The sequence below is a fragment of the Brienomyrus brachyistius genome, chromosome 11, assembly GCF_023856365.1.
Source record: "Brienomyrus brachyistius isolate T26 chromosome 11, BBRACH_0.4, whole genome shotgun sequence".
NCBI classification, from domain to species: Eukaryota; Metazoa; Chordata; class Actinopteri; order Osteoglossiformes; family Mormyridae; genus Brienomyrus; species Brienomyrus brachyistius.
Genome location: NC_064543.1, coordinates 25385622 through 25411713, shown reverse-complemented (window position 1 = coordinate 25411713; position 26092 = coordinate 25385622). Strand labels below are relative to the sequence as shown.

Below are 26092 nucleotides of genomic sequence, written 5' to 3'. Positions count from 1 at the left end.
GCTAGTCAGCTATGCCACCCTAATTGAGGTGGACGTCAAGAACTGTCGTGGGTCTTTCTTCCCTGTCAAAGTCAGAAGCCGCTTGTGTAGATCCAAATTCAGTCTTTATTGCAACAATGAGGTTACAACCAAGGCTGTGTCCAATAGTGTTTTACAATTTTTATATCGTTTAACAATATCTCTAACTTAAGCATCATCAGTCCCTCAACCATTCACCATCATTGTTTTCTCCCTTGATCCACACCCATAGGTGATGTTTGTCAATCAACTCTTTTACTGTTTGGTCCCTCGGCTGAACATTATTGTGGCCAGACCATCTCTACTTGCTTTATTGAAAATACTCAGCCATGAACTTTTGGTGAACTCAGATGAATCCCTTCGCTTCAGTAACAAACCTTGGCAGCTTCAACTTGTTGCACATTGTCTGACTAAAGATGATAATATATTTGTCCTTCAATGTTGTGAAACTGCAACACTAATAAAGGTGGATATTCATACAACCAAGGCTAACATAAAACAGCTAACAGAGACTTTGAGGCTAACATAAGGTGCAGATACACTCAGTTAATTACATTATGATTACATTGTAATGATTTCAAGTATTTGTTATGCTTTTTGATACCATGATTGTTCTACGTTATATAGTGCTAAATAATATTCCATAAAATGAGCCCCCAGCCAAAAGGCCCCCAAAGAAAACTGAGAGGACCTTGTTCAATGTGTATGTAAATAAATATTTGAATTGACTACCAACTGAAATCTAGTTTTAATAAATCATAAAAAACACACATAAATCATCGGCCAGAGACCGGAATCAGCCGATTATCAGCATAATCATATATATATATATATATATATATAATACAGAAAGGCGTGTATTAAATGGGCTGCCACTTCTGTCACCTGACTGACACAGTCCACTTACTGCACCTTTCTGGGTCCGTTGGAAATCTATGAAATGCTAAACCAGGTTAATCACCTCGTCGACGTCTCAGGCATACAACAGATAAAAACCTGACGGAAAATTAAATACATTGATGCAGATTTTTCCCAGAATTCCCAGAACTGCAGTGTTTTAACCACATTTTATTTGCAGAAAAACATTATAGCGACCGGTTTGTATCGAATGGGGCAGGGTAGAGGGATTTCGACACAACACCCAAAACAGCAGACCAAACAATTTTTTGCATCATAAGGAGGGACTTCACTGTTGCCTCATACCTCTGAATCCCAGGTTCGAGTCTCCGCCTGGGTCACATGTGTGCGGAATTTGCATGTTCTCCCCATGTCGTCGTGGGGTTTCCTCCGGGTACTCCGGTTTCCCCCCACAGTCGAAAGACATGCTGAGGCTAATTGGAGTTGCTAAATTGCCAGTAGGAATGCATGTGGGCGTAGATTTGGGTATGGACATGCAGTATAGGGACATGTCGCTATTTGGGGTGGATATGATCCCTACCAATGTTGAAACAAACTTGGGCTCCTGGTAATGATTAAAATTCTCTTAGTCATCAATACTAGATCTAGATTGAAACTTGAGAGAATTGCAAGTATCTGAGGAAAAATTGACAATTATAACGATATGGATTTAGTAGTATGTTTTAATGGTTTAACCATAAATCAGTAGTCAGCACAATTCATAGCAATATAAAATATGCATAAGGAACAAAGTATTAAAGTAAAAACAAAAGGTCCTTACAATAATTCTGTTTGTAGTATGATGTCATTATATATTTAGTATGAGAGTATAGTAATGTTGCCAATACCAGAACCAATAAATATGTACTTTCTGAAATGTATTTAAAACAGTGGATATTTCAATAATGGTGAGACAAAATTCTCAATAATGGAAAGTAGTTTATGTTTAAACAATTCTGAGAAATGTAATTTCCACTTTTTTAATATTCTGGCAAAAAAAGACAAATATTTAGAGTGAAAACTAAGGAAAAATTAAATGAAGAGGGAAATATTTAGAAGTAGTCATTTTATGGAATGTAATGGTCAGAAACTGCTGTGATTCACCTGTCTGACTAGGCTTATCCTTGTGTCACGTTTGCTTTATGCTTATGGTGCTGTTCAGGATAACATTCCAGAACTGATGACAAAACATCTTTCAGCACAATCGCAAAACCCCAGCATTACACTATCCGTATTTACACTGTAATACTGCAGTGTAAGTTGCAGCATTATCTAATCAGCGCTTGACAGATCTTCACTCTGATGAAAGGACTGGATTTTGCTAGGCCTGGGTGGACCTGTTCTTTTGATCTTGCCAGCTCTTTTCCCTCATGGTCAGTTCTGCTTCTGTGAAAGCAGCTGCTCCCCAGTTTGTCATCTTGCACGGTCCCTTTGAGCCTGGGAGGTGACAGGGAAGAAAGCACCTTCAGAGGGACTGCGTGTTAATGGTGCCTGCTGCTGTCACACTTCCCTGCTGCCTCACCTGGCTGGATGAGACGAATGAGTCCCTCTTGTTGGGCAACTTTGTCCTTCCAGCTCTTCGTCTTATTGGCAGCATCCTCCAGTTTCTTAATCACTTCCTGTTTCACACACAGCAGTCATATCATTGCTGTTAAACGTACTAGCAGTAATAGTTATTATTATAGCAATCATGTAACACTTATAAAAATCATGAACAGGGTGAACCTGCTTCTGGAATTTCTTTACTTTTTTTCTTACCCATAATAAAATTAATAGTTCCAAAAAGATACGTTAACAGCAATTACATGATGGGTTGGTTTGTCAGGGATGCAAACTTGTCACCTTTCGACAAAATTCACTGTTTGAACCCAAAAAAGGTTATTATTTTTTTTGTGATTCGTGTAGATCCGTTTGAAAAAATGGGGGGAGGGTAGGGTCTGCAAGGACAGACCCCAGGAAATATAGCCAATGCTGTCATGAAGTTACTTATGATGTGGCTACATGCTTCTCACAAGGGTAGTGACACCTAATGTTTAATTCATTTTCAATGGGAAGTGGGTGGGTTGGGTGGTGGTATAGGGGCAGTTCCAAGAAATTTGCTGCTTGTGTGTATGAATCAAGAACATGCTCGCCCAGCTCCAAGATAAGAAATTCTACTTTTGCAGTGGCAGTGCGGCAATTTTTTTAATTGACCAATCAGTGTTGTTTGTTTAAGGAGAACATTTTAGTTTGAAGCACAAAATAGAGCAAACACTGGAGGTACCATTATAGTAGCCTAATTATGAAGTGGACAAATGCCACTTGTAAAAACTCATTGTAAATGGCAGAAGCTGCATTGAAGTGACCTTGTGATAGTTTTGTTAGTACTGTAGCAGTGGTTGTGAAATCTATTTATAAACATCATATCCTGGCCCTGACCTAACTGATGAAATAAGTGTTAAAGAGCAAATAACTAATAAAAAAAATATATCACACTTATACAGAGACATTCTATTCATATAGCAATGTAATTATGACATTTGTCTGAGTAAATGAAAGATGATTGGCAGCATTTGTGATAATTAACTTAATTTACTTTACTTTAAGAATGCAGGTGTTTGAGATGGTAGTACAGTCTCTCCCGCTCTCTCTATCAAGCATACCAGTATAACAGCCTGTGTTTTCTATTTGTCAGTTGTGTGTATTGTGTTTTCGTAATGTTCAATAAACTTTATTTGTATTGTGGATGCACTGTTCTTGAATACAGCTTGGCTCTGCACTTTTTCAGTGAAATTACATGAATTCTAGGGTGATTTTTCTTTCCCCGTATCTATGTGTTAAAATCAACTGTAAAATGTCAAATCAACCAGCAGTTGAATCTGATGATTACAGTTTTTTCTTCCTTGGGGTTGTTGCTTCATCCTTGTCATCTTTTTCACCCCTGATGAGTTTGCATCACACATACATCCCTATATGTGCAATTTCAACCATAAGACTAAAGATACTGAAAGAATGCTACCAAAAATGGATATTTAATATTAAACAGCTATCAGATGATGTTCTATTTATGAAAATGTACTTTATACACCTTGAAACTTGTCACTGGTTTTTAAACAGCTTCACTGATATCAGTAATAGCAGAAATATTTTTTTCTATGTACTGAAAAATAATGTAGGATTTACACAGCGAGGGGTCTATTCTCCCATCAGACACTTCGTCAAATATGGGTGTTCCCCACTCTCATGGTTTTTTGTTGTCCGTGTCCTGTAAATTCTTGGGAACATGGTGAAGAACAGATTACATGACAGCTTATGACTGGGAACAGTTTGAAGCTTCCAACTGATCCATACACCGAACGCTAAGTTTCCCTTTCATGTACTTACTAACATTAAATAACATTAAATAACTTACTAACATTTTTCAGCAAATGGTAAGAATGGAGCACTGTTGCCTCACACCTCTGGGACCCGGGTTTGAGTCTCTGCCTCGGTCACATGTGTGTGGAGTTTGCATGTTGTTCCCATGTCGTTGTGGGGTTTCCTCCGGGTACTCCGGTTTCCCCCCACAGTCCAAAAACATGCTGAGGCTAATTGGAGTTGCTAAAATTGCCCGTAGGTGTGAATGTGTGAGTGAATGGTGTGTGAGTGTGCCCTGTGATGGGTTGGCCCCCCATCCTGGGTTGTTCCCAGCCTCGTGCCCATTGCTTCCGGGATAGGCTCCGGACCCCCCGCAACCCAGTAGGATAAGCGGTTTGGAAAATGGATGGATGGATGGTAAGAATGGCAAACATCAAATTTAGGCGCGATTTCGTTGTACAACTGATCAGCAATTTTAAAAGCGCATTTACGATAACAACCACTAGGTGCCAGTCTTGTCCAAATTGTTAAAAGCAAATTAGCACATGAATGGGATGGTTGAGACCTTTGGAGGTTCTTAGCGGGAAGGTTCTGTGAAGCAGGAATGTGAAAGACACATCGGGAGGGCAAGTCAGAAGAGGCTTCTCTACCAGCAGCTCCAGGATTGTGATCACTTCTGCCATCCAGCCATTACAGATTAAGATAAGATTAACTTTATTGATCCCAGGGCAAAATTCCGCTGCGTAGAGCAACAAGTTACATAATGTGCGAAAAAGTGCAGTTTCCCTGATAGCACCAGGGGTTTTTACAGCTTCTAAATGTTCATTCATTTGTATACGTATTGTTTTTATTTGCACTTTCAGTTTCAGTGTAGATTCAGTTAGTCTTAACTATGACTAGTTTTAGTCAGTAGTCAGTTCACTTCCTGTTAATCTTGAGGAAAATCCATTGCTCTAAAAAAACCATGGCACTGTTTCCAAACCAGATGAGAATAGTTCACACACACAGAATTTCTGTGAAATTAATGGATATTACACTTTTATTCCACTAAATGCACAGAGACTAATTCTCTGGTCCAAAAAGTAAAAACACAGACCAAGATTTTGTTTCAACCAATCAGTTGAGCCCTCTGAGACTCTTTATACGAGGGGTGCAGAACCTGGTCCATGGAGGGCCGATGTGGTTGCAGGTTTTTGGCATAACTCCAGTCCCGGGGCCCTCAGTTATTGGCCGATTGAGAGGACATCCCAAAAACCCACACCAGCCCTCCATGGAACAGATTCCCCACACCTGCTTTATACTCAATTGCTTGGTTGACGCAAAATTGTGGCCTGGATTTTTACTTTCTGGATCTGAAATTTCCAAATTCGAAATTCCTTGTTTGTGTGTGGCTGGCATTAGGCTTCCCTGGCATAGGATGTGGAACTCCACGGCCCTAACTACAACTGACATCTACAGCATTGTCTCACCTCATACTGCTGTAGCGCATCCTCTCTTTCGCTCTGCAAGTGTTCTAGCTGATTCAAGGCCACCTGCAGCGCCTCCTCCTTGGCCAGCCGCTCGTTCTGCAGCTCCTGCTTCTCCGCCTCTGTCTGGGAGATGGCCCTCTGCTGTTGCAGATGGATCTGCTCCAGTTCTGCCCTCTTGGACGCCTCCTCCTCCAGCAGCCTGGGGACATGTGACACACAGGCACGGGAAAAATTGTTAGTCACGTTAGAACGACATTTCTGGTAGAGAAAACGCCCTCTTTCTGTTTCAGGTGGAGCCCAATCCTGGATGTCTTCAATCTGTTTGTACTGTGGCAGGATCATTTTCCTACAATTAGCCAGTTACTGTAATGATTGCAAGAAATACCCCAACTAAGCCAGATGAATATTTGCTTTTAGACTATTCTATTCTATTTTAGAGTCAGCAGATTTCCAGATTCTTGACTGTGAGTGAATGAAGATGGGTTTGTATGACATTAATGTTGCTTAGGCTCAGCATTACAGTCAGAGATTTAAGGGCATTTAAAGGCAGTATCACCTTGATGTGGCTTAGGGTTACCGTTAGGGATGTATCTGTGTTACATATGAATGTATAAAAGAGGCACCATCAGAGGAATATGAATGGACTTGCACTATATATGCGATGGTGTCTGCTGCACATGCTCTCACCTGGCCTGCAGTTTGCGCACCGTCTCCTCGTCCTGCCGGGCCTGCCGTTCGTCCTCCAGCGCCTCCTCCAGGCGGCGATACATGTCCTCTAGCTCCTGCACACGTTGCAGATACTGCTCCAACTCACTTGACTTCTGGGCCACTTGTTCCTCCATCTGCTGACGTACCTGGGAAATTTCTGAACATGTTACTTCCTCCCACAAATGATAGTGAGCCGAGTTCCTGCAAAGGCACATCAGGTGCATGACTGCCCTTTTTACCTGAACTGTAAATTAAAGAAGTATGGAATTTCCTGAAATAGTGACCAGGGTCTTTATTCAACTAAGCCACAGAAGTAAAGGCCTTCATTTGAGGCTTGTTGTAGAGGCAGGTCTTTATTTCTAATTACCCATAACTGCATTATGCCGTTAATACAAATTCTATATATGGATGAATGAAACGCCACCATTGTGTCAGCTTGAACCCTGTAAAATATACCGAGTACATTTAGTGGTAATATTCTCCTAAAACTATTTAACGGAAGATTTCAAGGCCATCTTAAGAGCTGGCTAACAATAACAGTAACTGCCTTCTAAATTTGTATCCTTTAAAGTTTGCAGCGTAGCTTTTCAGCATGCAAACCTCTTAGATTCTATCCAGTAAATATATTGGTATATATAAAGTCATTAGTTTTTAACAAGTCTATCAGATAGAATAAGAATGTTTTTGTATTTATTGATGCATGTTTCGTCACGCACTAAAACTCACTAAATGCAACTTAGACCTAAACTATGTCACTTTTTTCTGTTTCCGCCAAAACATTCGTATGACTGCTCTGCATCATTCGTTTTATTTGTTGTTTCTTTATAAATCCCACAATTATTGTATAAATGTGCATATGAATGTTTTTTGTATATTTCATTTGTACAAAGCCTTTATAAACGAGTATATCCACCCTGGCTTGCTTTTTCCCAGCCTCTATTTGGGGTCCAGCCATTATTTGTTCATGTCAAACACGCCCCCGGCCTTTATCTCAGACCTGGCTTTTAATTGAATACCAGCTTTTATTTGAGGAAATACAATAAATAGATCTGACTCACTTAACACGAACAGAGGTGATGGAAAACTTCAAGAAGATTCCACATTCTGTGGATTTCACATTCATTTTACTTTAAGCTCTTCCCTTTATCAACAAAAGCAAAGGAAAATCCTATAGAATTTTAATCCCATAGTCTTCTGAAGGAGCAAGAAGACAAATTAAAACCAGCGTAATGTGGTACATGCACTTTTGATGAAAGTTATAGCCAAATATGCAGCATTGCACAGTTTCCGGGGAACACATTCACCCATAGTACCATTTTCTCCCTGTCCAGCTCTATTCTGTAGCTTTCCTGCAGCTCCTTCTGCGTCTGTAGGCGCCGCTGCTCCTCCTCTACCGCTTGGGCTGCCGCTTCGTCTAGTTTCTGAGGAACAAAACCACAACATTTAATCAACATCTCAATGAACCTTAGGGTGAAGACTTTCAGAATGCTCTCATGTCTTGATACGAAGAGACCAGGAACGCTTGTTTCACCAACTGCACGGCAATAGCTACCACGTACAATCTGCACCTGCAAAATACAAAAGTTTAAAGACTTTGGACATAACTGGCAAAACCTCTAAATTATGGCAAAGTGCATTAGATTGCCTTTTCAGATCTATGATAACGATAATGTTAGTAGTAGTGAAATATGCCAAAAATTAAGGTTTTTAATCAAACCTGTCCTAAAGTCATTCTCCTATGAGAAAATCTAGAATGTATGAACTGATAAAAGAACAAAAAGTGAATTGAGTAAAAAAGTTATTCAATAAAACATTTCCAACACTGCAATCAAAACTCCCTCTAAGCTAAGCTTGGTTATTCTCCCTTCATGGGTGGCTACATACTAAAGACTTCATATTTTGTATTTGAAAGTTTTTAGTCAGACCAAAAGGTATGGAAACCTTTGTCTGATTAAACATAAACACTCCGCTACTCAGTTACTACACAGGTTAAAGATTCGCTCTGCCAAATTCGCTTTGCCTTTAAAAGGCTCAGAGGTTAATACACTGAAAAGTCCTGGTTATAGTTCTCAGCATTGGAGAAGTGAAACCGACATGCTTGTGACAGAAAACCCTAACGCCCACCCCCAATTCAGCTGTTCTCTCATTAACAATAAATTGTATGGGGTATCAGCAAGGTCAAAACATTCACACCGACATCTGTTGATATGGTTAAGTTTAGAAGAGCCAAATAAAACATTATTCATTTTCTGCAGACTGTTTTGTCTACAGTGATATGCAAGTGAGACGGAAATAAGTAACAAGCATAGCAACCAAGGGATAATAAACTACACACATGATACATGATAGGTCATTTAGATGATTTTCTATACCAAAATCAAACTAATAGGCTAACATTAGCACAGCACAATGACAAAAAAGCCATTACACACAGGTAGCAATGACTTGAAAAATACTACTATGAAAAGTATTATTATGAATTTTCCCCATCAGTTAAATAAAAATAAAAAGGATTGAGATTAGAAGGTTTTTGGCCAAAAAACATCCTTGAGAAACCAACAGACATTATCTGCAGAAATTTCGGAGACATACAGAACCAAGGATAAGATATCAAGGGACGTTTAAAGATAGTAAATTGTCCTGCCTCTGAAACAGTGATCTGAAACACTAAGCCTTTCAAATCGTCTATAGTTAGGCCTTTCTTTAACAAACAAAGAAGACCTGTAACATAAGTAACCATGAGCACACTACAAACGTTACCGGCTGGTTTATGTTGGGTGATTTACACACATAAAGCTTGATTCACACACTGCCATACGTAAAGGGCATAAAGCTCATCGGCTCCATTCGGATTGGATTTAATTGTGTCATTCATTCATTTATTTTCCATACTCTTATGCAGGGTCATGGACTCACTGCGTTCTGGAGTCTATCCCAGAAACAATCAGCACGAGGCAGGGAATAACACAGGATGGGGCGCCAACCCATTGCAGGGCACGATCACCATTCACACAGACAGTCAGACGGTTTAGCAACGTTTTTAGACTGTAGGGAGAAACCCGAATACCTGGGAGAAACCCTTCAATGACAGGGAGACCATGCAAACTCCACCTCTCCAGAATGAGGCAATTGTTTTAACCCGGGGTCACTGTGTTGCCCATTTTATGGGGTCACAGACAAGTCAAATCACAGATAAGGACCATTACTCCTCACTGCACTCCAGATATTCAAGCGGAAAGCAGGACAAACCCACACAAACAAAGACAGACCATGCAAACTGAAAGAGCCTGCAGCACGGCCCACAAAGCCACAATGCTGAATGACCTCTGCATGAAGGAATGCATGTTTAGAGAACATCCCGTCCTGTCAGGGACTTGTTTCATGCAACACAACAGACTAGATAAAACCACTGTTGTGCTGCAAGGATATGTGTCATGCTGATGACTGCATGGTCAGCAACTGATATATTTTTGCTTGACTTTGACTCATGATATCTGGTCTTTCTTTAATAGTAATGACTAGTATTTTCTGAAGACTTATTCAGTTTCAATCCAAGCATTATTTTACCAAAGGACATTACTCATTTGGTAATAAACTATATTTTTAATGCCAAAAATAATGATGTGACTAAACAAACCAGAATAACTGGACATTCCACGACTTTCAAAAATAAAATAAAACCCTTATAAAGTAAATCTCTAATTCAGGCAGCTGAAAACATGAAGCATGAAGTGCCTGATAGAACATCGTGAAACATTTTCAGCTGTAAGGGTAATTCTGGTTTCCTACTAATCATTACTTCATCGACGCTACACAAGTTCACAAGCCACAAACTGGAAATTATCACCAGTAACCATCAGCAGAGTATATTTAACATATCAGGCTTTGCTGTAGTTTATATATACATCCATCCCTCCATTTTCCAAACCGCTTATCCTACTGGGTCGCGGGGGGTCCGGAGCCTATCCCAGAATCAATGGGCACGAGGCAGGGAACAATCCAGGATGGGGGGCCAGCCCATCGCAGGGCACACTCACACACCATTCACTCACACATGCACACCTACGGGCAATTTCGTAACTCCAATTAGCCTCAGCATGTCTTTGGACTGTGGGGGGAAACCGGAGTACCCAGAGGAAACCCCACGATGACATGAGGAGAACATGCAAACTCCACACACATGTGACCCAGGCGGAGACTCGAACCCGGGTCCTAGAGGTGTGAGGCAACAGTGCTAACCACTGCACCACCATGCCGCCCCTTTATATATACAGTGGTGGCCAAAATTATTAGAACACTTGGCATTTTTAAGAGATGTCAGTTGTTTTTGTTGAAGTGGCCATTAAAATATCCATAAGACGAATGAAATATCTACAAAGTCATCATTATGCTCTATAAACCATAGAACAGAGCCACCATAAGGAAATTTAGGTCATGTTCCTTACAAAAAACAAGCCAGGCTTATTTCACTGTCAATGTCACAAAATCATGTTCCTTCACAGAAGAAGCCAAATTATTTGTTTAATCACTGTCAGGTGTGATCATAGTTACAGTGATCGTGAATCAAGAGTCTTGGGGCACAGCTGAGTGATTCTTTTGAATGTACAAGGTCTATCCTGCCCATTAAGTGATTGGTACAGTAACATCAGGGTTTGTCACTGAGGCCAAACCACCAATTGGTATAAATTCAAAGCCTCTAGAAGGAGTCTTGAAGCACATGTTGCTCTTCTTTGAACATGGCCAAGGTGAAGGAGTTAATGAGTGAGCAACAGGTTGGATTAAAGGCCCTTTTTGACGCTGGCTGGAGTTACTGCCACATAGCCAAGGACTTGAGATGCAGTCCAAGCACTGTAAAGTACACTTAGACCACCATGATGCCACCGATTCACACCAGAACCGAAAGGGAAGAGGTAGGAAAAAGAAACTTTCAGACAGACAAGGGAAGCATCTCAAAATTCTAAGTCTTAAGGACAGAAGAAAGACCTCATGAGATCTGCGTGATGAGATCAACACCACAGTGACTAATGGTGCGTCAGTGTCCTCAAGAACTGCGTCGGAGACTGGGAGAAGAAGGACTATTTGTTGGCAGCAAAGAAACCATTTTTGAGAGAGAACAATATAGTGAAACGCATGAAATTTGCAAAAGAACATAAGAAATGGACAAAGGAAGATTGGTAATAAGTGTTGTGGACTGATGAGTCCAAGTTTGAACCGTTCGGCGACAAGCAAAGAGTGTATGTTCGACGGAGGAAGGGGGAGAGAGATAAAAAGGAGTGTCTCTTGCCAACAGTTAAACACGGAGGGGGTAGTATTATGGTGAGGGGTGCCATTTCAGCCTCAGGAACAGGTGACTTAGTGAAATTTGATGGAACCATGAATCAGAAAGTATACCCCAACATTCTGGTGAGGCATGGAGTACCATCTGGGAGTCGTATTACTGGGCCTGGATTCATTTTCCAAGAGGACAATGACCCTAAACATTCTTCTATTACTGAAACTACCTGTGACAGAAGGAGTCTGCTGGAACATTGAAAAAAAAAAAAAGAAAAAAAAAAACATTTTATATATATATATATATATATATATATATATATATATAAAAAAATCCCAGTGCTGTTTCTGTGAAGTTCCTCAACTTCTGAAATCTATGAAAGCTATTAATAAAGTACATTATACATTACTGCGCAATTCTGTACTCTTCCTCTGAAATGAAAGGGATTCTCAAGCTAGCCTAATTCTCAAGAGTTGATAGAGCAATGAAAAGTATTATGTATGTATGATGGAGCAATAAAAACCATGCTTTTTATACATTTTTGTGACACAAACGCTTGCAGTGACAGTACCGAATGTGATCAGCGAGAATGCTAGAGGCAGACTAGAAGAGAGTTCTGCAGGGAAGCGTGGGTACGGGGACAAAGGGGGAGGAGTCACGAACTGGGCAGTTTGCCACTTATAAACCGTTAATTTCTGGAATTGTCTGATTTATTTTTCGGGAAAAGGTCATGTAAAACGTTATTGAAGGAATTTGACTTTTCCCCTCTTGGTAACTGACCGTCTACAGTAATTAATTTTTGGAACCCCACAGACAGCCCCTGCCGCCACTGTACAACCCACTCCTGCTGGAAGGTCAGTCAGTCTGTACCTTCCTCATGCTCTCCAGCTCCTGCTGCTTGTTCTCGTTGGCAGTTTGCAGCTCCTTCATCCTTTTCTGCAGCTCCTCCTGCTCTGTCTGCAACTTCTGCCGCAACTCCTTGCGCTTCTGTCGGGCTTCGACGTGTGGTGCCGGCTGACCCAGCCGCAGCAGGCTGATGGAGGTCTGGATGGCTGAGGGAAGCACATGATGACAGGATAGCCTCCATAAGAGCCTTCACACATGACTGCGAGGCATGAGACAGAGCCAGGGCTTAGCTGGGGTGCAGCCATGACCAACAAACAGCACCTGGGTTTGAGTGCGACTGCATGTGTGCTATGCTGGCCTCCCTCCTACCCATAAGCCCCTACACACTATGTGATGGGGATTATCTCCTCCGGGACACTGTCTCAAATCAGAATATAAAGAGGAATATGAAACAACTTCTCTGTACGGTTCGTAAACTACTACAATCATGTACCATAAAAATGGCCCAAATTCAAAAATTCCCTAGTCAGAGTCCATATTTGAACCCTATAGAGAATATCTGGTCTCACAATAAACACAAATTAACCAGGATACATTTTTCTTCTTTCTGAAAAGGGCTGCCTGCAAGTTTACCCACAACACTTAAACATTTAAGCAAATCAAAGGGAAAAGTTAAGTTAATTTATCTATTTCTTTAATTCTTGCCAAAGTCCTGACAAATTATTTCTTCTGAGACCATTAAAAGTTTAATGTTTTGCAGTTTTAGTTCATGTTTTGGGGTGGCATGGTGGTGCAGTGGTTAGCACTGTTGCCTCACACCTCTGGGACCTGGGTTCGAGTCTCCGCCTGGGTGACATGTGTGTGGAGTTTGCATGTTCTCCCCATGTCGTTGTGGGGTTTCCTCCGGGTACTCCGGTTTCCCCCCACAGTCCAAAAACATGCTGAGGCTAATTGGACTGGCTAAATTGCCCGTAGGTGTGCATGTGTGAGTGAATGGTGTATGAGTGTGCCCTGCGATGGGCTGGCCCCCCATCCTGGGTTGTTCCCTGCCTCGTGCCCATTGCTTCCGGGATAGGCTCCGGACCCCCCACGACCCAGTAGGATAAGCGGTTTGGAAAATGGAGGGATGGATGGTTCATGTTTTTTTGGAGTGTATTCTGTGTGTTATGGGAACATCAAGAAAGAGGATGTCACAATCACATACATATAGGCAATGTGCAGTATTCTCACAATCTAACACAAATCTGTCAGTGAGCTACAGGCTGGATTTAGAATCATAGTAGCACTTTCCATGTGGTTGAAATTTCAACAATGATTCTTAACACATCAAGACACTTCAAAGGTTTCGACATCAGTTTAAGATTGTTGTTCGAGTTAATCCTCTGCTAGTTCTTACCCTGAATCCATTCTTGTTTCTTCTTCTTATCAGATGCACTAATCTCAAAGCTTTTATCAGAACATTTGATGATAAAGAGGCACTTCTTTCCCTCCTTGTCTGGCAAAGGCTGCAAAGAGAGCACAATTTTGCAGTCACAGTTCACATTTCCTATGGAAAACACAGGAGCCTTTTTGATGACATTCCCAGTGATTTTGTGTTTAGATAAAATCTTGATGTATGCACCTTGTGCCTTCACTGCTCTACATACTCTGTATATGGTGGAAGATAGATGGATTGATCTTAAAACACATATCAATTAAGTCACTTGTGATGACCTAATAAGGAACTGACTTCATTCTTTAATAGTAAGAGGCAATATCTTCATGGCATTCAAGAAATAATATGTGTAGCCAGCTGAATCAACATATATACAGAAAACTTTTTCCATTAAAATCCCTAACATATAAACCTGCTGTCCAAGACTAGGTGCTCAATAAACAGTATGTAACACAATGAGTATGTCATTATTATTAAGAAACACAGCCAATGATGCATTATGAGCCAGAAACGGAGATCAAGCTTTGTGCTGTTTATGCAAATCAGCTATTACCTCAACACAGCAGTCTCCATCCAGCACAATGTCACCTTTCTTCTCTGTGAGGTCTTCACTCGCATAGTATGAGATGGAGTTGAGCCGTAGCAAGAACCAGCGCTCAGTCCAGTTTTTCCTTCTGTGGCCCTTTTTCATCATGTAGCCCTGTATAAAGAAGACAGTCTTAGCATCAAGGCATCATTGGGCTGGATCCCAGTCTTTACGCTATCACAGTCCAGCGGAGGATTTAACAATGTTAACATATTTTGTAAATGTAACTGTAAAAATATTCACATGACATTTTCATCAGACATTGGTATTAACTGAAGAAATCCACAAATATAAAGAATTCACAACACTATAGTCCATAAATAACGTTATGTGTGATAAAGTGGAATGACAAAGGGAAAACATATCGAACAAAACTAAGAAAAAAAGTACGCCAACGTAAGGAAAGGCAAGGAACCAACTGAAATCCATAAGTAGTTAGAAAGTAATTCTACCTCCTGTCTGTAATATCAGCTGGGTAAGTATCACCAAGTTTACCACCAAGATGCCCCACAAGAAACATCTCATGATGGGTAAAAGCAAAGAGCTCTAGAACCTGATTGTTGCAGAACATATCAATGGAACTGATTACAGACATATTTCAAAACTTTTAAATCTTCCAGTAAGCACCATTGGAGCCATTATCCACAAGTGGAAGGAACATCACTCCACCATCAACTGGTCACAGTCACACACAGTGGCTCCTTGCAAGCTCCTCGAATGGGAGTCAAAAGGATAATCAGAAGAGTAGCCTAAGAGTCAAGGGCCACTCGGAAAGAGCTCCAGAAAGACTTGGAGGCGGCAGGTACAATTGTTAGAGAATAGAATAGGCAGTGCACTCCGCCGGCATGGCCTCTATGTGCACTCACCCCACAAGACTCCATTACTGAAGAAAAGGCAGATCGAAAAAAGTTTGCTACCCAACATTTGGACAAGCCTATGAAATACTGGAAGAATGTAATCTAGTCAGATGAGAGCAAATGTGAACTTTCTGGCTGTCATACTACACACTGTATTTAGAGGAGAAATGGCACTGCACATCACCCAAAAACCACTGTACCAACAGCGACACTTGGGGGTGGAAGCATCATGGTGTGGGGCTGGTTCGCATCTCATGGTACTGGCAAACTTTGAATAATTGAAGGAACTATGAATGGGGCCATGTACCCAGAGATTCTTCAAATGAATCTTCTGCCATCCAGCAGGATAAAGATGAGATGTGGCTGGACCTTCCAGCAGGACAACGACCCAAAACATACAAAGGAAACTCTCAGTTGGTTTCAAAGAAAAAAAATCAAGTTGTTACAATGGCCCAGTCAATTACCTGACTTAAATCTAATTGAACATTTGTAGAAGGAACAAAAGATCGGGGATCACAAAAGCCCCTCACCCCCCCAGCATCTTCAAGATTTCAAGACAATCTGTTTAGAAGGGTCAAAATTTCCATAATACAGGAAGCGTCTTGAAGCTGTGATTACAAACAAAGGCTTCTCCACTAGTTAACACGTTCAATACTTTTTTTCCTGTCATTCCACTTTATTACACATTATTGTTATTGTTTATAACTTGTGGACTTTGTGAATTCTTTACAGTTGTGGATTTCTTGAGTTAATTCCAATGTCCTGGGAAAACTTCATGTAAATAGCCTCATTGGAAATATATTTACTGATATAAATGTTGACACGGCCAATACTTATTCCCCCCACTTTATATTAGCACAATTAGACATGACAAAAGCATGATAATTTTGCACAGCTTTTAGTGGGATTTCAGCAGGCCTTACTGTATATATGACTATAAGGTCATTCAGCATTCAACAGACTATTACAATCACAGCCTACCCAAGTACGACACCATAACATCTCCAGGGGAATCTTGAGGTTCAGATTTACATTGTCATCTATTCCCTGGTTCAGGATTGGTGGGTTTGCTTCACAGTTGTCTTTAATAGGTTCATGTGTGTTTCCTGGAGTCGTGTTTTCTGAATGTGCTTGTTTGGCAGTGTGATGCACAGGGTACTACCTCACAGTCTTGCTGAGGTTTCATGAATGGAAGAGTACTGATGTGTTATTTAGTCAGTCATTCGCATGATTTGGGTATAGGTAGGGAAATTCTCACTTGTTTGAGCACGTCGAGGATGAGCTCCTGGAAGACCTCGGTGATGGCCATGCTGAGAGTCTGGGGGTCCATGCCCTTGCTGAAACTGCCCTTTCCAACAAGGCTGATCAGCTCCCATACGTTCAGGCTTTGCTGCTCCTGGTCGAGCTGCAGCTTATAGTCCTCGAATTTCTCTTCGATCCAGCTGCCTCCCATGGCCTCTGTGAGTTTCCGCAGGAAGTATTCAATCTAGAAAAACGCACCTACTTAGTGACTAACCATTCAAAATTAAAAAGTGAGCCACAGAAAGCAAAGCACCTACAATACAGCAATAGATACTTTCCAGTAACCCCTGGGCATGCAGCAGCTTTTGTTCTGTTAGTATGTAAAATGTAACCACGGCACTATTAACTGTGTCACAATACTGAGGAAAAAATGTACTTCCTGTTCTGTATGCACTGCTCAGCATGGCTTTCATACAAAGGGAAGTATGATGATTAAAGCACGGGACAAAGCACAACCCAGGGCAGTGTGCCTTAAGAAGTATTACAGTATCATATTTTTTAGTTCATTTGATCACAAAAAAAATACATATTCAGGACATAATACATGTTAATAACAGCATAATAACTCACAACTTCAAGAGGTTAAGTCACGCAATCACATTCTCTGTAATGCTACCTTGGCAGCAGGAATTTTGAAACATGAAAATTCAAGAAATAAGGAAGTAGCCTGCATTTCTCTAGTAAAATACGCTGCGGTTTGGATGTCTAAAAAGTGTTAAGCTTTTGTTCTGCTCCAGGAATACTGAGAAACAGAGCAGACATGCAAACTGACATTCAGAATAAGGGACAGCAAGACCAACAGGGTCAATCACCTTTAGCACTGGGCTATAAGGCAAAATATTGTATCACGATCATCTTCTTCATTTCAGTCTATGTTGATAATTATTTCTGTACTTTGCAGTTATATTTTTGCTTAAAATTTCCTTAGGATTCCCCTTAAATGGATTCAGAACATGAAAATAACCACAAATTGATCTGACTGCAAACTGAAATCTAATTTTAATAAATCATACAAAAACAATCTTTTTGTCGTACAACATAACACTAGAAAAGGCTGGGTTTGTCGTTACTGGTGTCGGTGACTGTAAGCACTTCCACTCTGTATGTTCTACTGGATGCCAGCACTTCAAGGGGTGAAAAGGACGTTTGTAGTATTTCCAGTTCTAGTCTACACAAGTGTTCGGCATAGTTCACAGTACTTAGCGCCAGTCTGTTGCATGCTGGATCCAAAGTACCGCCACACCACCAATGTTTTTTGCTTGCTTATCCACAATATCTAAATTTTCTAAAAGATATTGTAGCCACTGAGCTGTCGCTTTTCTCACAAACATCGAATTTTCCCTAGTAAACGTTCATTTCTTCCATGATTCACTTGCATTACCAAAATGGCAACGTGCTCAACTAACTTAAGCAACCTTGCTGCGTGTAGAAGTACATTCATTCAAAAGGACATCCATATGATTGGTTGGAATTGGGTTTGTTTATGTGAAGCATACCAGACTCCCAAGGTAGAAGAAGAAAGTTAATTATTAATAACTATAATCAGAAAACCTAACCTATGAAATCTGAACACAGGAATATATACAGCATACAAACACTCCTCAATTAATGAGCTTCCTGTTTAATGACCGACCGGACTTACGGTCAGCTCACAGACCAGCTGGTATTGTACACTGTATGAGGCCACTGGTGGTGGAAACTACAGCACAGCATCTCTATTGTATTCTGTTTGTTCGCTTTGATTTATTCGGGACCATCATTATTTTGATATTTACACTGAACTTGGGATCAACAGTTACCTTTAGTGTGACGCATATACTTTGTATTGTGGGATAGGGAACCTCCAGTAACGCATAAAACACAGACGTGTGCAAGTTTAAAGTTTTCCTGTGTCTTATACTTTTCTTACATCTTGGACAGCAATGGCTGTGAGTTTATTTATTTTCTATATGCTGTTAGTGTTCTTTTGCACATTATCGAACAAAAACAGTGATTCACTGGACTGCATTGATGCTAATTTGCGATACATGCCTATGTATGTTAGCCTATCATTTATTTGTAATTACACTGATGATTAACTTTGCTATGCTGTATCGGTAAGAGTACCGGTAAGGGTCGGCTCATCACTTATCAACCATTTCGCTTAATGAATTAGTCTTAATAACGGCATTCGGTCATTAAGTGAGTAACGTCTGCATCACAAAACTGTGTCATGATACAAAGTGATACACACAGCTGAGAGAAGGAGGACAAAAAGTGTTGAGTTGATCAACACTGTCAGACCCACCTCTTCAGAGACGATGACCAGCGGGTATTTGTCTTCCGACAGGAAATTAAAAATGCACCAGACCTTGAAGGCATCATCATCACTAATTAGCAGATTATTCCTGTCCAGATTTTTACGGGCACATAGGGTCCAGCACATCCTGTTGAAATCCAGACGTTCGAAGTTCTCTTGAACCTGCACCCAAAAGCAGTTTACATTAGATCTGGTCATTATTAAATCATTGCATACGTTCTCTTAATGCAGTGGCAGCATAAAATACTTGATAAACCCACAAGCAGGAGGAAGAATACTTGGAAAGAATAGATGTTTATTACTGAGACATTAGCAACTATTTATACAGTTCATTTGATATGCTTGTGTATTTACATGTTTACTACACTCCCTGAAAGTCATGTTGATGTAGGACGTTCATTTGAATGCTATTTGTGGATTAATATGATGTAAATTAAGTTATTACAATGGATGTGCCCCTATTTCCAGTAAACACTGATGTTACAGACCACAGCATCTATACCTATATCTAAATTATCACTTTAAAATAATGCATAAATATGATTCTATAAATGCAGCTCACATATTAAAGTATGACACCAACATTTTGTGATAAGCAACAGACATAAAAAGGATCTCCCTCTGGCCTGTAGCAGAAAATAGTGCTCAGTAACTTGAAAGGACATAATCTAACTAAAAGGTCTGAATGCACTGAATAACAAATGTTCTTCTCTATTTAAAATTACACTCAACAAAGACAGGGAACAGCTTCCAACTGTCAGATGTACTGAGAAAAGGGAAACGTCCACATCCTGTACTTCACTAAATGACTCTGAAGCAAGTTAAACCATCATAAAACCTGCTAGCGATTTCCCTGTGAAGGCCCGGCTTTATGCTAAAGAACATGTAAGTTGTCCGGCTAGCCAGTAATTAATGACAGACAGACAAATTGCAGCAGCACATCATTACACCAGCACCTCACATCACTGGATGACGTCTCTGTCACAGAGGGTGATAAGCGGGCGCAGAAACCAGAGGAAGGGGTGCTAGTCTTCACCCCCTGCTCAGCTTTTGTGGCCAGCGTGCATTAAGTCAGAGGCCTGTTACATATAAAATAACCAGCGGGTGCAGACTGGGTGAATCATTTCCAAGTCCTACATCTGACAGTCTCAGCTATGTTGGCATCGTTTGAGGGACTGCAGCCTGGGGGGTTTCAGTTACAGGGACACACAAGCTTCTCACAAGCCTATCAAAGAAGCACACACCTGCCTTCCAACAATTCAGAGAAAGCAGAGGTTGAGGCAGCCACATGATCTCAGGAAGATTTGATATCAGTTCAAATGCAGGTAAAGAGTTACATGGTTTACAGACAAATGTCAATAGAGGATCTCCATGTAATGCTTTTAAAACAATAAACAAGAAATTACAAATTTCTGTTTAGATTCGTGGCGCTTCTAGGCAAATATATGATGTGACAATTAAAGAAAAGTCATTAAAAAAAGTATTCATCCTCATTAATTCTGACACAGGACAGGAGGAGACCACAGTAACTAAAGCTTTGTCATTTTTGTTTTTTTGGCTTTTAGTGATTAAGTCATTCTCAGTATAATTCCCTCCCTTTTCCATAATTGGGGATGTTCTGCTGCCTTTCAGGCATCAACAATGGCAGCCTTATTAAAGGCCAAGCAGCTCCTTTTGGTACTAAAGAAATATCGATTTGCATTCATGAGAGACACGGGTGAAGCCGCTTCCAAGGCTGCCAGCTTTGCTCAGCTGGCTGGAGTGAGATTTTCAATTCAAGACGACGAGTCTGCACACACATGCACTCACATTTTCGTGTATGTAATAGTTTTATCACCTTGTAAATAGTCTGTATGGTTTGCTAACTACCTCAACGCTTTAGATGTAGCTAATTTTAGGTTTATAATGGAATGGTATAGATTTGCCATAAGATTTCCTGCATGAGCGTGAGAGTCTGAAAGCGTGATACATCAGATGCGTGAGAGTTGCCAACCCAGTGTTTCATACAGACTCTGTCAGCACACCCTGCTGTGCAAATGCTACTATACTTCTGTAATAAACATAAATAGAAAGGGCATTTACACCACAGAGAGAATGGAACATGCAGCAACAAGCCATTATAGCCTCCCAACAGGGAAAGAATAACAATTGCCTGACTTAAGAAAGGTTGGAAACCTCAGTTCTAAACCTTAAGGAAGAGGAATAAATATTTTGCTTAGGTTTGCTTATAAATGCCTTCTCACAGTCTTTTAAGCCTTTATTAGTAGTTATGCAGGTATCATGGGCCCGAGACCAGCTTTCTGTCCACTGGACTGCCTCGCTATGCACGAAGCACAGTACTGTATTTCCCGCAGAATTGAGCGAATCAGCCCTGAGGACATTATAAAGCTGCCAAACCTGCCGCTGTGACGTCAGCAGGGAGCGTGCCTGCTGTAGCCGTCCACTTACTCTCAGCTTTCACTCAACGGCAGGGACAGAGACACTTTAGAGTCAACGGTACATCAGCTGCCGCCATAATACTGATCTCCCGGCTGGGGGACCCCTTAGGCATCCTTGCTGTGCTGCTCCTGAATCCTGCTTTGAATCGTGACCTATCACTGGTCCTTAAAGAATCAAAATAGATTTTGCAGTGCTGGCATTCCTGTGGTCAGCGTCTGCAGGCTCTACCACCGCAGGCCAAGCCACATGCCTAATGGGAAGTTAACGCCACATTGTGAAACTATTATCTGTTAAATTCTGATGCACAAAACTGAGCTCTCATATCGTGCTACATTCAGCTGTTTGCATGCGAAGGCCAGGTCCCTTTCATGCAAGCCTGCATACTTGACTTGCCACAACTCCCTACAAAGGATGATGAGATCTATTCAGTTTGGGGTCTTATGGAAGTGGTGGAACCTCCTACGACTTCTTAGAGTAAGCATTCTGCAGTGGGGCTACGGGCAGCAGCGACAGAGAGGGGACGCTTGCCTTATCCAGGATAAACTTATTCAGGTAGGGCATGTATCCCTGGTTGGAGACGGGTCCCTCATCGTCGTCTTTAAAGTGCTCCTCCAGTGCCACAGGGTCATGTGGGATCTTCATCACGGTGCACAGGTTGTGTGACAGCACCTGCCAATGGAACCACAGGCACACAGTCAGCGAAGCAGAAATGCGGCAGCTGCACACTGAAGATTGCTGTCAGGGGTGTCCTGGAAGAAAGGCCCTCATAGAACTCGTTCAGATCATGACATGTGTCAAAGAAACGGTTTTTGAGTTTTACTACAAAATGACAATGATAATTCAAAAATTTAAAGCGTGATATGAAAGACTTTTAAAATGAAAATGTCTTCTTTTGAAAACTTCATGGTAAAACACATCTTGCAGGGTAAGAGTAAGTGCAGGGAAGTGATCAAGAGATTGCAGAGTGAATGTGAGAATATGGTTAGAATGTTGGGTAAATGCGAGAACGTGGAGAATGTGTGGGAGGAAATGCTTTTCTCAATGTCATTGCACAGGGTGGGATGTCAGTGGATGCCCAGGGCGGCACCACTGTCCCCCTCAATTACACATCAGAATGTCCCGATAAACCCTTATTTGTCACAATACCAAAATTATAACCCCCATGCCGATACCAATTTCAGTATCTAAATGGTTGTACTGCAATGATACCAATGAAGGAAAAAAAACATTATTGTTCAAGGTAAATTATGCACTTACGTCATTGAATAATATCACTTAAAGTAAAACACACTTGAAATCAGACACTCATTTGATGAGTAAAGGACATTAAGGACTATGGATAGAGATGATCACAACACTGAAACATTAAACGTACAGGAAATACATGAGCCTACCGTAATGTACAGTATGGATGCGATTCGCTATATGGACTTCGAGAGGGCACACTGCTGACGGAGTGAAAAACACGCAAGCACGCAAAAGAGAGAAATGTATTTCTGCCTCGATCAAAATCATCATCATTACTCTCCTCTGTAAAAAGAGTAACAAGCTGCTTTCTTCCATTCATGTGCTCAATAAACAAAAATAAATAAAAGTTTTCTTCCCGCATAACGACATTCTTGATTATCTAACTGCTTAAAATAACAACCCGTAGGTACAGCAGCTAGTTTGCCGATGTTAACGTAGCCAGTTTGTTTACCCTCTTGGGACCAGGCAGGATTCTGCACTATATTTAATAACTTGGATTTACTTTGGATAATCGCGTTAGCGCTGTCTCTAATAGTGTGAATTGTAATACCGAATAGCTTTCTAAAACGCGGCACCGCAGTACTGGTTGAGTGCTGAACTCTTTGATTGGTTAATCAATTCTGATCTACTGTAGCTCTACAATTACAGCATTAAGCTAATAATGCAACGGTCATGGGTTAAAATGCCAGGGAGCAAACATCAACTGTAAGCTTTCCCTCTGCTGTATGTGGGTTTGAATAAAAGGGTGAAATGAGTGTAATGCAACTCAGTCTATGGCTAGTTTGTTTAATAATGTAATAAGTGTGCTACCAAGAAGCAATTACGTATCTTTGGGGCAGTATGTGGCTCGGCAGGGATGGATATGACCAGCAGACTGCTGGTTCAAATCTCCTAATCAGCATAATTATTTCCTTGTTGGGCACTTGAGCAACCCCAACGGCTCACAGAGTGCCTAACCCTGCTTTCTCAATTCTTTGCTAATTTGGATAAAGGCATCAGATACATAAATACTGATTAGTTTTTTGGGAAAACAAATTTCCAGATAATACTATCAGTGCTATTTAAGTTATTGTGATATTATTTGTTCTGGCTACTGTAGATTTAATTCCCTGTAATCGTTCCTCTCTACCACTATCTTCACTTCCTCTTTGCAAGAATTTAACACATGCTTAAAAAAAAACCTGTCATGCAAACATTTAGACAAACCGACCGGCTGAAATCAGTCCCCCCTACTTTTCATTAACATGCAGTGATAGGAGCCTCTAGCAGCTGGTCTCTTGGTGACAGTGACCTAAATCCTGTGTCAAAATCTGACCCTGATAAATATCACAGTCAATATATATTAATTACGTCAAATACATTGATTGTGAAACATCAATAATAACAGAAGTGCAAAATTAGGATGAACCACAACATCTAGTCCTTTTGATTACAGAAAGGCTCTCTGTGATTATAGTAAAAGGGTAATAATGTCAGCTCCCTATGACCCCGTGGAAATAAAACAGTTAAGTTGGATGGGTTTAGTTTTAGTGACAAATGTTGCAGTCCTCAGTCTCTTTGATTATTAAAACCATAAACAGTAATGGATACACACAAGGGTCTCATATCTGAGCCATACAAGATGTCATAAACACCATATCGATCTGCTCTGGGGTGTCAGGCTCAAGCAGCACAACCTGTAAGAAGCACTCGTCAGCGGGACTAACTGTGCCATGCTAGCCGTCTATGCGGAGGCAGAGCACACAGCTGTTTGTTAAGGGAGGGGGGCAGGGGGAAGAGAGACACAAGAACACATTGATAATACAAGACGGGGGCCAATAGCAGAAGCACAACATTTACAAAACACACCACCTTGACGTAACGCAGCAGCTGAACAGTCGAGTCTTTCAGGGTTGTTTGAACAATATGAGGTATGTGGTTCCACACTGCAGACTGCATTCTTAATAACAACATGCACTGTTTCTTAAAGGAAGTGTTTCATCATTCTTATAGACAATATGGAGGATACACTCTTTACGAGTTAGCTCTGTACAACCTATAAAACTATAAAATAGGGGTGTATCATTGTGCTTAAGTAATAACATCTACAATGATTTCAGATATTTTTTCCATTCACTCATGTTCAATTCTGCCCAGTATAAGGTTATACATATTAACCAATAGTTTCAAACCATTAAATGCAATACTACTGAACCGTTTCCAGAAATGCTAATCCATTGCAGGGATACTGTTAGACAGAAGCCTATCACAAGAGGTATTCCAGGGCGGAGATGCCAGATTATTACAGGTCACACTTACAAACAGGGAAATGTTAAGATATCCAGCCACCTACACCATAGTTCCCTGGAAAGTGGGGAAAATTCCAGAAGCCAAAAGAAACCCACGCAGGAATTTGGGCAGTCAGGACAGGAATCAAACACACAATAAATGAAGGTGTAAGACCACAGCACTAACTACTGAGTTACTGAGTACTCTGTTTATGCACAGGACACAAGGACGTGAAGATTTATCTCCAGATATGAGCCTATGATTATGTTATTGTATTGCCAAGTTAATAATATTTACAATTATATTTAACTGATCTGCACCTATATATGAAAATATACGCAGTCATGATAATTCAAAGAATAATTACTGGGTGTGACTGTTAGCCCACACGTGTTCTTCCCTCCGTTTTGCAGGTCCTACATTATTCACGCGTGCCTGTGACTAGCGTCCCGTCAAAGATGACCTTCTGTATAGAGACGCCCCCAAAAAATACGGTTCAAGCCTCGCGACCCGCTGTGATACCATAAAATTCCCAACTAAGGGGGTCGTTCCTGACGATAACAATGGCAAACCGATTGCTACCACGGCAGAGCCATGGACTTCCCTATTTTCTTAGTACAGGCAGATGTGGATGACTAACAGGTGGCATTGTGAATTTAATTGCAGTCACTATTTAAACATAACATGCACTGGAACAGTGAAATACATCACTAATATTACAACACAATACCTCAGCAAGATGTTTCATTTGCATTTTCGTGTGTATAGCGCTAAATATATCCCAAAACCAGAGTTGTATTTTGATTAAAGAAAATGTTGCCAGGTTAACTACTTGTTTAGCGTTTCGTTCGTAGTGAGCGCATAGCAATGTTGTAAAAAGGATTTTACGTTTCAAAAAAACAAAATTCTTACCTTTAGTTGAGATTTAGACACTTTCCCACTTTTGTCAACATCCAAAGCTGTAAAAGCATGCCATATAGATTTCAAAAGTTCGTCCCTGAGTCCCATCTTGATGGATATCGCTTTAACTTTAGTTCCCTTATGCGAATAAACGCAACTCACAGACACAATGACAGCCACGTGATCGGCGTAGGCACGCCCACAGCGATCTA

General features: G+C 40.8%; 1 protein-coding gene across 1 annotated transcript; it reads right to left on the bottom strand.

Annotated features, from left to right (window-relative positions):
• Positions 1 to 1580: 1580 nt before the first annotated feature.
• On the bottom strand, positions 1581 to 26053 carry swap70b (switching B cell complex subunit SWAP70b). Its single transcript, XM_049031312.1, has 12 exons — positions 25893 to 26053; positions 21993 to 22133; positions 19014 to 19187; positions 16683 to 16910; positions 14535 to 14681; positions 13943 to 14051; positions 12571 to 12752; positions 7742 to 7849; positions 6408 to 6574; positions 5721 to 5919; positions 2438 to 2534; positions 1581 to 2352 (listed from the first exon to the last, which is right to left on the bottom strand). The coding sequence occupies exons 1-12, from the start codon at positions 25986 to 25988 to the stop codon at positions 2237 to 2239; spliced, it is 1764 nt and encodes a 587-aa protein (XP_048887269.1). The 5' UTR covers positions 25989 to 26053; the 3' UTR covers positions 1581 to 2236.
• Positions 26054 to 26092: the final 39 nt, after the last annotated feature.